The following is a 17,359-nucleotide window of genomic DNA, read 5'->3' as shown; positions in this document are numbered from 1 at the left end:
GGGGCCGCCGCGGCCGCATTAAAGCCCCGCGGCGCAGCGGGGGCGGCCCCGGCACCCCCGGCCCGGCCCCGCAGCTGCGAGGGGCCCGGCCTGCCCGCGCTGGCAGCGCCCGGGGCGCGGCCATCCCCGTCAGGGGCGTGCCGGCCGCAGCCCTGCCAAGGCGGGCGGAGCCCGGGACAGCAGGGCCGGCTGCTCGGGCCTTGCGAAGCCCGGACCGGCCTTGCCTTCGTACCCAATGAGGCTCTGTCGAATCGCAGAATTAATTATGTTGGAAAAGACCTCCGAGATCATCGAGAACAGCCAATGACCGAACTCCGCCATGTGAGCTGGACATGGACACTACACATCCAGTCTTTCCTTAAACACCTCCAAGGGTGGTGACTCCACCTAAACAACGAGCCTAAACAACCCCTGCTCCCTCAGCCACGCTTCAAAGAACTTGTGTTCCAGGCATTCACCATTGCTAGAGTCCAAGCCGCATGACCCTTTCCAGAGAGGGATAATTTGCTTTCCGATTCCTAAATGATGATATCTGTACACATTTCTTGTAGCCTTCATGAAAAAGAGCAGGTGTGAACCTTGCTTCTCTTACTCTGCAGTCAGGGCTCATATTGAAGGTAGGATGGTGGCAGATACTCCTTAAACAGTAATTACATATGTGTGTGTGTGTGTGTGTGTGTGTGTTACTACAGGGGCTCCAGTCGGTAACTAATACCACCTGTATAACAATGAGTAGCTCTGCTAAGCTTCAACTTTGATTATCAACTGCTGTTGATAATAAAACACTACTAAAAGCAGTGACAGGACTTCAGCAGCCAAAGTACAATATTCTCCCTATTCACCTGAAACAGGGAAGAGCCACTTCCCTGGCAGAGGCAACAAAGCCTGCAGCAAGGCCTTCACAGAGCACCTCATATGGGAGTGTTTCTGCTGCAGCCCATGCACAAAAGTTAGAGAAGGGAGAAATGGCAGAGTGGGGTTGGAACTTCCAGAAATGGGAAGAACTAATGTGAAATCTTGCATCATTTCCCTGCATCCCCACTGTTTTCCTTAGTTTTCCTCTTGGCTGTATGCCCCAGCCAAGCACAAGGATGTATCATGAGTGCATCATAATGAAGTAGCTGTAGCACTGTTTCTCTTTGGTGGTCTTAAAATGCAATGAAACATCTTTAACTTGGCAGAATCATTTATCCTTTGAATCAGTTTGGTTTATTATTGCTCCTGCCCATCAATTAAGTTTATAAAAGTGCTCCAAGAGAATTGAACTTCTGCAGCACTGGTGCTGCCAAACTTAAAATGAGATAGGTGAGAAAAGATGACTCCCACTACAGGCATCATTCCTCATTTTGACCAGAAAGTGCTTCTTTCAGGACATGTAAATAGAGCCTTTGTAGTATAATAAAGCTGAGGGGCAAAGCGGCTGTGAGGAGCTGTAAAAGGCAAACACTTTTCTGTAGACAATTTAACGAGTATCTGGTAACTGAAAAGATGTTTCTAAATCCTCCAGACTGAAAGCTGAAGTAACAAAAGAGCTAGGGGATCTCTGCAAATGGAGGTGACAAGTACCAGTATGAAGAACTGGAGGGTAAAGTATTCAAACTGTACCTATGTCCATCATACGAGCTTGGCTACTTGCTTATTCCTCTCCAATTCCTCACATTCAGTACAATCTCAAGAAAAATATTTCAGGAAGTCATTTTAAAAGACAGAAGATTTCCTGGCCTGAACCATCATCAGGAGGTGACAACAGAGCATTTTCCTCTCCATTTGCATCAGAATCTCCTGTACACTGCAAAATATATTTTGTGTATTTGCTTCTTCTTTGCTCCTAAAATTAACAGTATTCTTGTTTTGTTGGAAGGTCTGTAGTTGAATTTTTCATATCAAGATATTCACTTGCCTTAAACAGAAGACAGAGTTCTTGGTTGCATAGTGAAAAGTTTATTTAAAGGGAGTAAGTTCCAATATATTATTACAAATCAACCACAACACATCAAATATAAACAATACAAACCAATTGTAAAAGGAATGCAAGCACAATATAAATATAGCCTTCATATGTGCCTTTCAGAAAGAGTCCAGTGACACATTTTGTTAAAATATCCTCTTCTCTATTTAAAACTCATCTCTTGGCAAGCACATGGAAAGCAAACAGGTGGTGCTGAGAACTCAATTTTGAAATTACAGGACATCAAAAATATTCACATCACAGAGGTAAGGACTGACAAACAACCATCACAGTTCACAAGAACATCGGTCTGAAAAAGTTATGACAAGCTACAAGGTGCTTCCCATTGAAAGCCTATGCTAATGGCTTGGAGCTGTGAGTGGAAAGCAGCCTGCTTCCCTCTGAGGAGAGCTGTCCCCAGGGCATCTTGGAGGTTGCAGGGAAGCCATCTCCAGCTATTTATCATTTCCAAACATGGCTCCTAAATGTCAAGGTCATTATTTGGCAAGGTGTCCTTAGCTCTGAATTTTGTGGCTGGCATCCTGCTTCTTGCCCAAGGGATTTGACTCACCAGTTGAGATGGGTTTAAAACAGATAACCCTCAGCTGGATCAGAAAATTCTTCCTCTCTCCCTTCCCAATAAAGGGATTATTCTGAGAAAGCAACATGTAAAATCCAGAATGGAACCCAGAAAAGCCAAGGGAACTCAGATCCACCACCCACCTGGCCTGATGCACCTTCAGCTGCAACAGCACCACAGTTCAGAATAAGTAGCCAGAAACTCTCTCCAGGCAAATGTGGACTATCCCCCCAGAACACTCTCCTCCTTGTAATATACATCTGAAGTCTGCTGTTTTATGTACCTTTTAAAACTTTATTTAGTTGGTATTTACTGCAAATCAACTTATTTAGATAAATGCCTTAGCACTTTGACTCCTGCTAAACTCCTGTCTTCTTTCACAGTCTAATTAGCAATGTATTTAACACAATCAGTTCCCAATTTTTCATTCTGCCAGTTGTGAGGTTCTCATTCGTCTACATGATATTGTCACATCCAATATTTTCCCAGATATGAGAAAAGGAGAAATGTTTTTTTCTTTTACACTTCTAGATATTAAAAAAACCCTAAACAAAAAAAAACTTGTTACTTTGGTCTCTCATCCACACTCAATATACATAAGCACACACCACTCACAACTCTGGATTTCAACACCCTTTTTAGAGGAAATTATGAACGGCCATAAAAAACACTCTTTTATGTCTATCTAGTGTTCCTCTGGTCCTTGGATTTAGTGTCAGCATATCAAAAGGAGCAGTTCTTTGTTGTTCCTAGACATCTGACAGCAGCATATGAAGGCAAAGAATGTATGGCACCAGGAAATTCAAATACCATTGTATTACTCATCTTACAGCAACCAGGTGGTCTATGAACAGATTAGATCTCCAGGAACAGCCTAGAGGGGCTCTCCCTGCCTAACCTTAGCAAGTACCACCCCCTACCCAAATGGGCAGAGAAATTTAAAAAAATCTCTTGTATTAATGACACCTATGGTTCTCATTTCAGACATGCTGTTTGTTCCTAAGGCACCTTGTGATAAATCCTCTGTAGAGTGGCTTTAATAGGGGTAGTTAGACAAGAGGAAAGAGTATAAGCAGTGGGAATGAAAGTGAGCTCATTCAGGGATTCATTCTCTCCCCTAATTCCATACAAGAACAACAAAATCTTTCAGCAGCTAGACCAGTAATAAGGTTTACCTCAAATTCACCTCACCAGGTCCAGCCACAATAACTGACCCCGTGCAGACCACAGCTGGAGGTTACATGCACACACAGGTACAAGGAGATAAGCTGTCAGGGCAGAGCCACAAAGAAAGGCATGTGGCTGCCTTCTAGACTCAGTGCATAGTAACTTGACTTCCCTAGCACCTGAAGTCAGGGAACTAAGCTCTTCCTCTTAACACATTTTCATCTTACTTGTTTGTGCATATTAAATGGGTCCCAAGCAGTAATTTGCTGCAAGCCTGTGTCTGACACCAGAAACCTTTCCTGAGAACATGTATTACAGGCCTCCAAAGGGTCTGAGTAAATGTAAGCAGTACCAGTAGTGGTCCTCGATTTAAGCAATTTTAATTCTCTGTTCTCAATAAAACACATACATTTTGAACTCCTACTGCTACATTACACCTAAAGCAAAAAAGAGGAAACAATGGAGAGCTTATTACCTTCTCTGACATAAAAAAAGTCCAACATATTAATACCATTATTATAACTAAATACTTCTCCAAAGTAATTTTTACACAAGTCCTTTGCTACAGGATATATCTCTGACTGAACATGTAAATTTTATTTAGATCTAAATTATATTCAAAACAAAACAGAAAACAATTCTGGGCTTTCACAAAAGCAATCCCAAAATGCAAAAGAAACTTCTTCCTTGATTTAGCTTTATGAATTTCTAAAGACAATTTAGAGGGAAAGGAAACATATATTAAAAATCTACTTGAAGTCTTCCTTCCACAGAAACATAAAATTTTGCTTTCCTGAGGATTAATTTCCCTCTCTGAAGTGCAACTGCATTTAAACTTTATTTTTATTTCTTGACCCAAGGTCTAATTCCAAAGATCTCTATTTAAATAAGAAGGGTTTCCATAATTGCCTAAGCCAGCTAGCAAGATTCAATACAAATCCAGGAAATATACCAAACTGAAAAAATTAGATTTTTCTAATTTTCATGCAAAATAAGATTATTTCTTTGAAACAACTATGGGTTTGATATTGAACAGGAATGGCTGCTGTTAATCACTAGCCACACAGCAAAGCTTTGGATTTATCAGAAAATTATAAAAACTGTGTATCCTCCCAAAAAGAAGTTGTCACTTTGATAACGAATGCTAGTTGAATACCTGAGAAACAACATACTTGTATAATATGGAAATATAAGAAAATAAACAAAAAGAGGAATTATCCTGTATAACTATGAAGCTTTCCTGAAGATTAAATATTCCTAAAACTATCTTGTGTTCATAAAAGATACCAGATACTTCTGGGAAACTTAAGCAGTGAAACAACACACACCAAATACTTTGAGTTCCACTGCAGCAGGCCTGTCTGTGAGCAGGCTGCATTTGCAGGCTGGGCACATACTCATTGGGATGACATTCCACATTCTATGCTGATTTTGGGCTTAAGTCAATGAGACCAGGTAGATGGGCACAGTTCCAAAAGAGTGACCCAAGCCTTATTAAAGATTGATCCACACTTCAGAAAGCAAGAACTGAACTGAACAATAGGTTTGCCATCTACAGTGCAATTTATCTTAACAAAAGCCTTAACTAATGGCTGGAAAACTGGGACATACTATCTGTGTGTCAGCAAGTGATCAAAACTGGTTGTAAGGAAGGTTTTGTGATCAAAACCACAATATAGTTTTAAAGGGAGATAACCCACTAGCCTGCAACAAGCTGTGCAGCTGAGGATCAATAATTCTGGAATATCTCATGTGCATACAGGTCAGAGTTCCCTTCAACATAAACAAACCCTAATTAAAAAGTGGAGTAGGTGCCAAATAGTACATCTTATGTTAACCAGCACACACACACAGGGCTCTCCAGATCTCAGCCAAGGACCAACAGCAATCATTGAGTGGGGCAATGCTGACATTGTGGTCAGACTGAAGGGTCTATTCCATTTTCTTCTCTTTAGTGCCTCGGGTGACAGTGTGCTCTCCCCTCCCACTTCTGCTTGAGCAATAGCCAGCCACCAGTGGTGGGAGGGAGGACTGTATCTGGCTTAAGATGGACTCTGAGAAGACAGATAAGAACAAAATAGTTAAGGACCATAAGTCTTGCTCAACAGCTTAGGGTCATTTGGGCACAAGGAAACCCAAAATACGGCCTGTATGGAAATATGACTGTAAGTCAATCATCTTGCTTTAAACAGTGGACAGGGCCTGTTCTCTCTCCTGCATGGCAGCAGGCTGTGCCCCAGGATCAACTAGGGATGCTCTTAGGGTTAACTTCTTGAGGCTGAGAGATTCCTTGCTTAGGAATTCTCACAAAGTGCTTAATAGCACACAAAACTTTGAAATCTCAGCTAAGCGAGATACAGGATTGACAATGCACATAATCCTTTAGATGTAAACTGCTGGCCAAGTCTGGGACTAAGGCTGGATCCAGACAGACCTAAATTCCCCTCAGGAAAGGAGTTTAAAAAATAAGGGGGTCCTTTCTGAACCTCACGACTCAGCAGAGGGTCTCCCTGACAGTTTTGTCTGACCCTGTCATCTATGCAGTGAGCAGTTAAGTATACCTTGCCATCATGTCTTGTTAAAGTACTGTCACATTTACTCGTAAAATCATAGAATGGTTTGGATTGGAAGAGGAGCTTGAATATCATCAAGTTCCAACTGCTTTCCCATGGGCAGGGAGACCTTCAACTAGACCAGGCTGCTGTACCTGCAGGGCTGTGTGGGAGACAGGTTACACGTGCTGGGGTGCTGTACCCGCGCTGCTGTGTGTGCAGATGAGTTACACAGCACTGACCTGAGTGGAGGGTGAGAGCAGCCTTTAGAACATGGGGGAGCTGGGCAGGCTGCAGGCACTGCTGCCTGCAGTGCCCCATGAGCCCAGGTGCTCTGTACAGCTGTACCACAGGAGCTGCGTGCCGCAGCCATGGCACGAGCATTCCTGGTGCTCCTGCACAGCCCTGCTTTACAGCCCTCGTCTGTCCAAGCATTTTGTACCGTATGTGTGTGAGCTGACTGACATGACTGATGCCTGCCATCTGAATGATGCTTCGTTAATCTTTTTGTCACATTTTTAATCAGTAACTTTCATTACTCACAAACCAATACTTTAAAAAGGGTGGAAGAGTAAAATCCCCAAACATATTTGCTTGTGATTTGCTTTTTTAACTCAACTCTCCTTTAAACCAGAAGCTGTTATGAAAGGATACTGTAAACTGCAGAATGTGATGAGTAACTCAGGTGGCCTGAGCTGCAGAAGTGTCTTCATAATACTCAACTGCTACTGCTGGATTTGGTTATCAGCTTTTTATGGAATTACTTTACTATATGGGTATGAATAGTTGTCCAAAATATAATGAAACTATTACTGTGTTTAGACTGTTTCTAGATGTTAAAATAATTCAGATTTTATTAGCAATGACAGTTTCAATAAACTTTTAATGAAATGTTCATTTCTTTTATAAAACAGCCCATGAAAAAAACCTCATTTCTTAAAACCAGATATTTAAACACTTTTCGGAGTCTAAAGGCCGAAAGAACCTGGCAATTTTTGACAATTTCTGAAATTTCTGAATGTGAATTATTGTGTGTATCAGATGGACATATGAATGATACTGTGTATCAGATGGACAGACCATAATTGGTAAGGATACAGACCCTTTTCCCTCTATCTCATAAGACCCACTGAAGCTGGAAAAGAAGTATAGTCCCATCTCCTGACAATTTGGGACGGTTAATTCCCGCACTGACCTTATTTTCAGAGACTGGCTTGTGTTGTTAAAGCATTTACTAAAGAAACTTGCCATTTCCCTGTTGTTGATATCTTTTACTTCCTACATCATCTGTTTGAAGAAAATTATTAGTCTAATCCTCTACTGTAAGTTTCTACCTGATGCAGTCTTTTAGGTAATGGATCTAAGTGAAATTCCATAAACGTGGAATTTGGACAATTTGGAGTTCACAGATTGACTTAAAGCTTGTACCCACTTTTACAAAAACATTTCCCTGACAAGCATTGAGTGATGAACAAAAGTATTTTTTCCAAATTAACAACGTAAAAAATAGTGTAAGGAACAACCTAGTGAAGCCTCTAAGGAAAATGTAATTCCTATTTTTTATTCCCTTCAACAGTCCTGCAGAACTCCACCACTGAGTTTCAACACCACCAAGTTTTCCCAGAGGCTGCAGAACAGCCTGAAGAACCCTGGCATTGATCACACATGCATGTGGCTGATCTTATTACTCTGGGACATGACCAACTTCTGTATTTTATGCACAACTTCTGGCATTGGCCCATAGTGTTTTCTGTGTGATCATAAATAGTTTTAAGGTGTTTTCCAGTGACTCAGTACAAAAGGTTCATAGAATCACAGAGTATGTTGAGTTGGAAGAGGCCCATCACGATCACTGAGTCCAGCTGCTGTCTCAGGACACCCCAACAATCAGAACATGTGCCTGAGAGTGTTGTGCAAACACTCCTTGGACTCTGTCAGGCTTGGTGCTGTGATCACTTCCCTGGGGAGCCTGTTCCAGTGCTCAAACACCATCTGGGTGAAAAACATTTTCCTTATACCCAACCTAAACCTCCCCTGACTCAGCTTCATGCCATTTCCTTGAGTCCTGTCACTGGTCACAAGACTGAAGAGCTCAGTGCCTGCCCCTCATGAGGAAGCTGTAACTGCAGTGAGATCTCCCCTCAATCTCCTCTTCTCCAGCCTGAACAGACCAAGTGACCTCAACCACTCCTCCTATGGCTTCCCCTCCAGACCCTTCACCATCCTTGTGGCCCTCCTTTGGATGGTCTTTAATGGCTTACACTGGGGTCCTAAAAATTGCCCCCAGCACTGGAGGTGAGGCTGGCCCAGTGCAGAGCAGAGCAGGACAATCCCCTCCCTTGCCTGACTGGCCGTGCTGTGACTGATGCACCCCAGGACAGGGTTGGCCCTGCTGGCTCATGTTCAGCTTGCCATCAACCAGGACCCCCTGGTCCCTTTCTGCAGTACTACTCTCCAGCCTCTCATTCCCTAGTCTACACAAAACACACCAACTATGAAATGTTGTTAAATTTATGTTTCATATCAGCAAACATATTACTACTTCTCTGTTAGAAGTGAAGTGTGTCAACTCCATCAGCAATATCTAGGGACTTGAGAGACAAAGGATGAAAAAACCCAAACACCTTATCTAAATTGCTCATGCCTGATTCAAGTGCTGTAGAAAGGCCACAGGATGGTTCTTCATTTCATCCATGGGAGGTTAAATGAAGGAACAGCCCTCTCCAAGCTGCTAACTGAAAGAGCATGTTGCTCTGACAGATACCTAGCCCTACTGTTCTGTCTTCCTGTGGTTGACCTGCTTGAATACAGCAACTCTGCAGTTCCACCCCACCTGGTGAACACACTCTCTTTGAGAAAGGTGGCCATTTTCTCCCCTTCTCAGGGCCCAAAGCAGTAATAACTCTGCTCCTTGCCCACTCCCCCAGAAAGTCACTGTGTTCCAAGCAGTGCTCTTCCAATTTCTACTCCTCCTGCTCCCAGCTAGGGCTGCTCTATTGTAAACTGACTGCTTCCTCTCGTATCATTTTGACCTAGTAAGTGCTCTGGAGCAGTGAATCAGTAAGCAGAGATACTTAAAAGTAAGCTTGAATGTAGAGCAAATTGTACAGCATTACAATGTACCCTTAATAGGAAATAGCCCTCATACGAGAGCAAAATCTTTGGCTTTAACTACCCCAAATAATTCTGTCCATCATTTCCTCTCAATAGAAGGAATGGACCAAGTAGAGGTGCTTTACCTGGACAATTTAAAAATAAAACTCAGAACTTTTCTAGTATCACCATGGAAAGTCATTTTGTGTCTCTGCAAAGAGGTATCAAAATGTAAATACAGCAGTATTCTTAGAAAAGAGAATGATTTCAAGTTGAAAGTATTAAAATAAACAACAGTTACAAATAAACATGTTTTAAAATTCATCTCTGATGGATTAACTTCTCCTTGTTCAACTCAGCCACTACTTAAGGAGAAGGTGATAACTAATACCATCACTAGTCACCAAAACATGCCAAGGATCTTCCTAACAATACCTTTACAACAGCAATAGCAGCTGACAAACTGCATTTCTCTGGGAGCCTTTTCCTTGCTACATATGGTTGCAACACCAGTGAACCAACACCAGCTACTAAGAAACATTTCCTGTATATTTATTGGTTGTATTCCAACCATTTTGTATTCATTAAGCATGGCAGTAAGTAACCTCCTCTGCTTCACATCTGGATTAAGAAAAAACTTCTGGTAATCACTATGGTTTTAATCATCTACATATGCCTACAACCAACAGATATAACATTCAATTCTTAATCTGTAGAAAAGCCTTCCTATGGACTATGAGGTGTGCACCCTGCTCCCACCCCCTGTTCAAACATGAGCTGTGACTGCTATTTGGGGCTCACCTGTTGTAGCACTGCCAAGCCACTGCAGCATGGGCTGCTGCTGGCCAGCTGCACTCCCAGCCACTCTGTGAGTGAAGGAAGCACTGACTGCTGGTGACTCTAGCGATGGTAGGTGATGGGGGTGCCCTGGCTAAGTGACAAGCCAGCTGTGCTTCTGGCTCACTGAAGCTAACAGCTGCCCTCTAGTGATGCAGATGCAGCAGGAGAGTTGGAAAAGTTATTCACAAAACAGTAACATTATTTTCACTTCATTTTGTACCAGCACAACAGATCAGAACCACAACCACCTGAATGTGGCTTCTGGGCAATTGCCAGCTGTGGCTTGAAGGCCCAGCCCAATGCCTGCATGGAGCAGACCTCCCAAAGTTTTAGAGAAAGAGCAGCTGCCTGGGAACAACCAGGCAGTCAGAACCACCTTTCTCCCCTGTGACAGTGGGGAAGAAGGGTGTGGGGAGAAACCAGTTCACGTCCAGCGGAGAGCTGGCAGAATTGCACCGTGGTTCTGTCACACAGCAGCGCCCGTCAGGCAGTACCAGGGCTGGGTGGCAGCCTGCTACACTCACCATCCCCTGCCTGCCATCCTTGCCCCTTCCCTCTTCTTCAGCTAGTGTAGTAGACGTGAAAGAACAGGGTCTTATTGCGGAGCAGAGAGTAGGAGTTATCAAACTTCAGCAGGTAGATGCCCTCGCCCGGGTACTCGTGGCTGCCTGCCTGCACCTCCCGGTGGCTGTTCCTGCGGTACACAGGCATGACCTCCCCATAGCGGCTCCGCAGACAGCTCTTGGAACCCCGCTCCACATCGCCTACAGGGGACAGGCCTGAGCGGGAGACAGGAGACAGGTAAGTAGGCCAGAACCACTGCATGATCCAGAAAAACACCAACAAGACCAGAACACAGCACAGACATGCAGCTGTATGGAAGGCTAACGCTGATAGCATTGCCCTGAGCATCTCCTCAAATAATTATGCAAATAATTCCCGCAAAGTCCAGCCTTCCTTGTCAAAAAAAAAAAGGTCATACCAAGAACCTGTTCTCTTGGTAATACTGATGGGACAGTATTTACTAGCCCACCAGCCCAGTCTCCTCTCTTTTTCAGCTTAGACACCTTTTAGACACCTCACTGCTTTTATACACACAACAGCAGTCCTGTGATAGAGACTTGAAGCAAAGAGAGGCAGGAAAGCTCTTAGCTGTTACCTCATAGTGTCTATATCCTCAATTCACTTCTCCAAGAGGATTCCTCATAAAGGAACCTACCCTACTTACAGGGCCTGCAAAATTCAGACACAAACCTCCCAGCTACACTGGTCACACATACACTGAAGCCACAAAACAGGCAACATTACTGTGTGTTTCCCAAGTACAGTGACACAGGTAGCAAACATTTCAAAAACAGTCAGAAGAAGCTACTGTTGTACTGGGAAAAAAAGAAAACAAGAAAAAAACAAAAAACAAGAAATCCCCCCCCCCAAAAAAAACAACAACAACAAAAAACACCAACCCCCCCAAAAAAAACAGCAAAAACCAAAAATAAACAAACAAAAAACTAAAAACCAACCAAAAAAAAACCTCAAACCAAAACAAAAAACACAACAAACAAAAACCCAAAAAACCAAACCCCAAAATAAAATCTTCTTGCCTCCACTTACCACCAGAAATTTCTCAGTCTGAGAATCTAACAAAAACAGGTTAAAATTTCAGAGTTTAACCTTTTTATCATCTAGAGTTGACTGAGTGAATTCTGATTTTATTTTTCCATGTGTTCAATTTTAAGAATGCTCTTGGAGAGGACAGCCATTGACACCTGATGAAGCAGGAAGGGCCAAATGCTTTCTTATCACTCTAACCAAGAACACAATAAGCTGCAGAGATAGCAAATGGGCTGACTAAACAAAGTAGATGGAAATTGTAGCATCTGACAGATACGCTCAGCAGCATGGCAACAAGCAACACAAATTAACCTTTATAAGATCTGCACTAACCTTCAATTTCCTCGTCCTCCTCTTCGTCCTCCTCATCACTGGATTCACTGACCTGAACAGTAATGGCAGTGCTAGTAACTGTGGTCCAGTCAAAATAGACTCCAAACCCAATGTCATAGTCATCCGTAGCAAACTCCCAGCAAATGCATTTCCCATCAGGATGGGTTGGCACACGGACTGTCACCACCTCGCCTCGCTTCACCACCATCCTGCCATTCTTTTCCTTTCCCATCTTGGCTTTGAATTCCTTCATCTTCTCAGTGGTCCACATGGTGGGTGCAGCCAGAGGTGGAGGCTGAGCTGAGACAAGGGAAAAGTTCACAGGTTTACATGACTTTTCACTACTGACAAACTACTACCTGAAAATAGTGAAGCTGTTTCTGGTAAGGGGCCTGCATTCTGGGCCCTGCTCCCAAAAGCCCCACATGCCAAGTTTTTTCACTCACTAGCCAGGAGCACAAATTTCCAGCAGGAATTATAAGTATCTCTAGGACAGTCTCTGCTCTTCTAGCCAGGGCAGGCACTTAAAAAATCACACAAACAAGAGTTCTGCCTTCAGGACTCACCTTTTCTCTGCTCCCCAAGGAGGTCTGCAGTCTCCAGCTCAGCTGAAAGGATATCCACAGCACCAGTGTGATCTGACTGAATCATGACTATATCCCCTACTCCCTGAGGCACATGGTAGTTGGTTAATCGAACAGCTTCCTGCACCAAGCACATAAGAAACATTGTCACAAAGACCACCTGGTTAAAAAGTCTCTGCCTAGGTTTGAAACAACTCAGTAGTAACTCAGGCACCTTTATGAAACCAAGTCAGACCTGCAGAAGCTTCTATTATTAGTGCAGGCTAGCTCTGAGACACCTCTCAGCATTTGTTTCCCCCACTGCACCAAAGTAATGAACTTTGAAGTCAAATGCTGTACCAGTGTCACAAATTTCACCCCCCTTGGTCTCCCAGGGTCCTGGGCAGGCACATTTTTGCACTTGCATCAGAGTTAATTGTCACCCCTCAACAAAGCAGCAGCCTTATAGATTTAGCCGACTATTCTTGGAAAAAATTCACAACAGTCAGTCTCTCTAGGGAGAGCCTTTCAGCTCTGTGTGCATCTAGACTACAGCCACAATCAAACTGCCATTGCTGCATCCTAGTTAGAAGTCCATCTGGTTCACTCTCTTCTCATACATGCAAACTTGCAGGTCCTGAACTTGGTGTCACTTGCACAGGTTTCCCTGACTCTATCTGTAGGGTAAACAAATTTGCTGCTCACAAGAAGAAACAAGGGATTTCAGTTCCCTCTTCCATAAATCCACAAGAATGGAATTTTCAGAAGCACCAGATAAGAGCAGAAGGTGACAATTACCTTGAAGCCTCAGTGATCAAGGAAGCAAGGACTAGCTGAAGACCCAAGAGGGTTTTTGCAAATTAGACTGATACCATTTATCTCCCACTAATGTACAGGAAAAAATGTAACTGAATCTATGTTAATAATACTGTTATCTTAACACAACCCTTAGAGCCTCAGTCCCACAGTGGCAAGCATATAGTAGAGTGGGAGAACTGTTGCTGCACTTCTGTCTTCATTCTCAGACATAAGAAACATTCATCTACCTTTCTGAGAGATTGGATTTGGTCAGGCAACTTCTCTTCTCGTTCAGCTGCTTTCTGGTCCCCCAGAGTGCCAACTTCTGCCTTCGAATGCTCTGTTGTGTCTGCACTCAGGCGCGCCCCAGCCTGTGACCTTTTGGAGGAAGAGAGCAGTACAATTCAGCACTTGCACCCAGGGCACAGCCAGCAGAGGAATCACTGCTCTGGAACTCAAGTTCAAATGAGCTGAAGGAACAAGCTTCTGTGGTCAGCACCTGCCAAGTGGACAAAGAACCCCTGCCCACCTCAGTCCTGCCATCTCTGCATGATTGCTTTCCATGTGAGCCAGGGGGAGCAACTTCCTTGGGATACTCCATATTTACCATCCTTTAGATGGCAGAAATTCACTGCACTCACCCCATGCTGGCTCATCAACACTATACTAAGGACAGATATCAGTAGCAACTTTTCTGCCCAAGAAAGAACAACTTTTATGCCAGCTACTGCATGGCATCTGCATACTGCCTCAGAGGTCAACTGGATCGGTGAAAGAATTCAGAACAATTTTGACAGTCATCCTGAGAATGCCATCTATTTAAGCGGCCCATTATGCCTTTCCTACTAGCAATCCCAACAGAAAGACACTCGGGTATTCCATGTTTCTGCCATGTCCAAGTACACCCCACAGATAAGCAAGCAGTAAGACATACAATGGGCAGCACAATAACTTAAGCAAAGAGGTCTGAGTACTGCACTGTAACAAAAGAAAATGCACATGCTAAAACAAGATTGGTACATAGCAAGAAAAGCAGGAAAAGAATGGGCAAGAAAGGAAACATTGCTGGCATTTATTCTCTGTTGAGGGTTTTCTTCTAAATGACATTTTTTAAATTGCTGCATGTTGTCTATAGGTAGACTTATAGTCCCAAACGAACTCAGATGCCAGAAGAGTGTCCTGACACATTGTGCATCCACAGAGAAGACTTGAACAGGGCAAATGTGGCTTTTGTTTTCAAATTGTTACCCTTATGGCACTACAGAATTTACCCAGAAACAAAACCATTTTTTACTTATATTCTCTCAACAGTGTGATTTCTTTTCGTGGAATTGGCATGATGGACCAGAGGGTCTGTAAGAACAACTCAAAACAAGATGAACAGCAAGCTCACAAAATGGCAGCAGATGGATGAGATAAGAAGGCTATTTAGTGGGAACAATTTTTTAAAGGAAGAATTCTTGGAGTTCTATGCTATCGTTTTCCAGCCTGTTTGCATTTCAGTTTAGCAGTTGCACAAACACACCCAGATGGACTATTTGGTCATTTGCTACCATAGGTGCACACATCTGCTCAAAAAGCTCTCCATCAACACAGGAGCTTACAGGCTGGGAAATTTTTCCTCTAGATACCACTGATACCTAAGAATCTCACTGAAAGATTAGGAAGAGCTACACAAGCTTTACAGGCAGACTTACAAAGACACAGTTCAGCTGATTCCTTCTCACACAAACCTTCTGGACCATTTCCATCCCTTTCAAAGAAGATCTAAATTAAGACAAATTTAATAGGTAATGTCCACAAGTATCTATAATGTACTGTGGCTATTTTGCTCACAGTCTGTATTAATCTCTTTAAAGAAAATTATAGGATATAATAAAAAGATGTAAGAAGTCATTTATAGTCAGGAAGTCTGATAGAGATGTCAGCGGCATCAAACCAAGATGGCATCAAACTGCTGTTTTGGTAAGAAGGGTAGTTTGATGTGGGTTCTTTTTTTCCTGGATTTTTGCTTTTTTTTGATGAAGCTGTGGTTTACCTACTGTAATTAACTCACACATTTAGGAAATTGTATCCTCTGCAACAAATGTATAATGGCAAATGAAACTGTACTGCATAGTGTTAATGCTTGTAGCCAATTAAATTACTTGGCCACAAACACCACATGCCCAGCCGGTACAAACAAGCCAAACATCTGATAACAGGGTTGATCAACAGGATTAATGCAGAGACACGGAAAACAAACTATGAAGAAAAAAGCCAAAATGTTGTCAAGAAAACAGTAAAAGGTATTTTCTTGTACAGCTTCAACCAGATTTACAGACAGTAGGCATACTCAATTATTAAAGTATCTTCCAGATAGGATATAGAAAATCTCCCGCTGAAAATGTACTAGCTCTTATAATGGATTATAAAACTGCACAGGGTTCCTCTCAAGCTGAATGACTCTGTGATTTGAATACCTGAGCCATTAACTACATTTCACAAACTTTAAAACAACCTTAAAGCCTGTAAGAACAGGCACTCCCATACTGATTCTGGTAGATACTGTCCCAAAGCAGACAATTCAGTCTCCAGTCCCTTTTTTTTACCTGTGTAGAACAAACTGCCATACAGAAGAGGTCACAGCAGAGAAACAGACTGTCATGCATGTGGGCCACAACACACAAAAAGGTTTTCCTACCCGCTCTGTGAAGTACTGGATTCCAAAGAATCAACTAGCTGATCTGCAGGCTCTGTCTTTTGGGCTGAGTCTTCATTTTCTAACAACAAACAGAATATAGGAAGAGAAGGTGAAGTAAATGTTGGTGTTTATAATACACTGGCAGGAGAAAAAAAAACCTGCAGCCAGCACTCAGACACCGACAAGGTCAGACATCTGTGGAACAAAGACCTGTGCCAACCAGTTTTTCGTGTTATAAGCTGTATCTAGAACCTTGTGGAGCAAAGATTCTTAATGACCTCAACCCTAGGAAAGGGAGAACAAAAATCTTGGCATGTTTTTGGTGTGAAGCCATTCTCAGAAGCAGGGTTCATTCAGGAACGACTCATCCTAGCTTTGCTTTACAAGGACACAACAAGGCTAAATTTCATCATGTAAAGCTGAGCTGACAAAGCCCTGGGAAAAGCAGTCGTGCAGCAGTTCACAGAGGGCACGGACGAGATGGAAATGCCTGGGTCGGGGCTAACAGGAGCCTCTGTAAGATGGCTCCTGGTCCTCCCCGGCTCTCCTCAAGGCAGGGAAAGCTCTGTCCCCACACGAGCGCGGTGCGTGCGTCCCAGCCCTGCTGTCCGATGGCGCTAAGGCAGCGAACAGGGCAGGGGCAGGCTGCCGGTGCCCCTGGGAGCCGCGGGCCATTCCCAGCGGTGCGGGCGGAGCAGGCGGCTCGGGCCCAGGGGCACGCAGCCCGCGGCACGGCCCGGCTCCGGCGGCACGGGGCCTCTCTCGCCGGGGAAAGCACCAACTCCACCAATCCCCGCCCTTCCCGCCGCTCCGGGAGCAACTCTCGCTGCAGCTGCAGCGCCCGAGCGGCAGGTGAGCCGCAGAGACCGCAGCCCGGCCCGGCCGCTGAGCGCCGGCACCGCGGGGGCACCGGCACCGGCACCGGGAGCTGCCTCCCGGCAGAGACGGGCAAACCCCCCACGGAAAGGGAACTCTCCCCGTGAGGCCAGCGCTCGGCACGCCCCGCCGGGCTGCCCCTGCCCTGCCCAGCCCTGCCCGTACCTGCGGGGCCCGGGGGCGCGGTGTCGCCGCCCGGGGGCTCGGAGCGGCAGCCGGCGGCGGCGGAGAGCGCGTCCGACATGGGCACGGCTCGGCGGGCGGCCGGAAACAGCCGAGCGTGCCGGAAACGCCCGAGCGCGGGAGACGGAAACA

The 17,359-nt window shown here is 44.3% G+C and overlaps 1 protein-coding gene across 1 annotated transcript; it reads right to left on the bottom strand.

Moving 5' to 3' along the window:
- Positions 1 to 1,925: 1,925 nt before the first annotated feature.
- Positions 1,926 to 17,347, bottom strand: TMED8 (transmembrane p24 trafficking protein family member 8). The gene is made up of 6 exons (XM_064423744.1): positions 17,210 to 17,347; positions 16,169 to 16,247; positions 13,734 to 13,863; positions 12,691 to 12,829; positions 12,125 to 12,424; positions 1,926 to 10,959 (listed from the first exon to the last, which is right to left on the bottom strand). Exons 1-6 carry the CDS (start codon positions 17,286 to 17,288, stop codon positions 10,742 to 10,744), a joined length of 945 nt encoding a protein of 314 aa, XP_064279814.1. The 5' UTR covers positions 17,289 to 17,347; the 3' UTR covers positions 1,926 to 10,741.
- Positions 17,348 to 17,359: the final 12 nt, after the last annotated feature.

Source organism: Passer domesticus, chromosome 6 (assembly GCF_036417665.1).
Source record: "Passer domesticus isolate bPasDom1 chromosome 6, bPasDom1.hap1, whole genome shotgun sequence".
NCBI lineage: Eukaryota > Metazoa > Chordata > Aves > Passeriformes > Passeridae > Passer > Passer domesticus.
This window is presented reverse-complemented; position numbering and strand designations above follow the sequence as displayed.

What these genes read in the sequence shown, in the direction of transcription:
- TMED8 (XM_064423744.1), bottom strand. Translation starts at nt 17,288, where the DNA reads ATGTCGGACGCGCTCTCCGCCGCCGCCGGCTGCCGCTCCGAGCCCCCG. An exon ending in CGCGCCCCCGGGCCCCGCAG is followed by an intron (nt 16,248 to 17,209) that starts GTACGGGCAGGG and finishes GTTTGTTGTTAG; the next exon opens with AAAATGAAGACTCAGCCCAA. An exon ending in GGAGGACGAGGAAATTGAAG is followed by an intron (nt 10,960 to 12,124) that starts GTTAGTGCAGAT and finishes TCTCCCGCTCAG; the next exon opens with GCCTGTCCCCTGTAGGCGAT.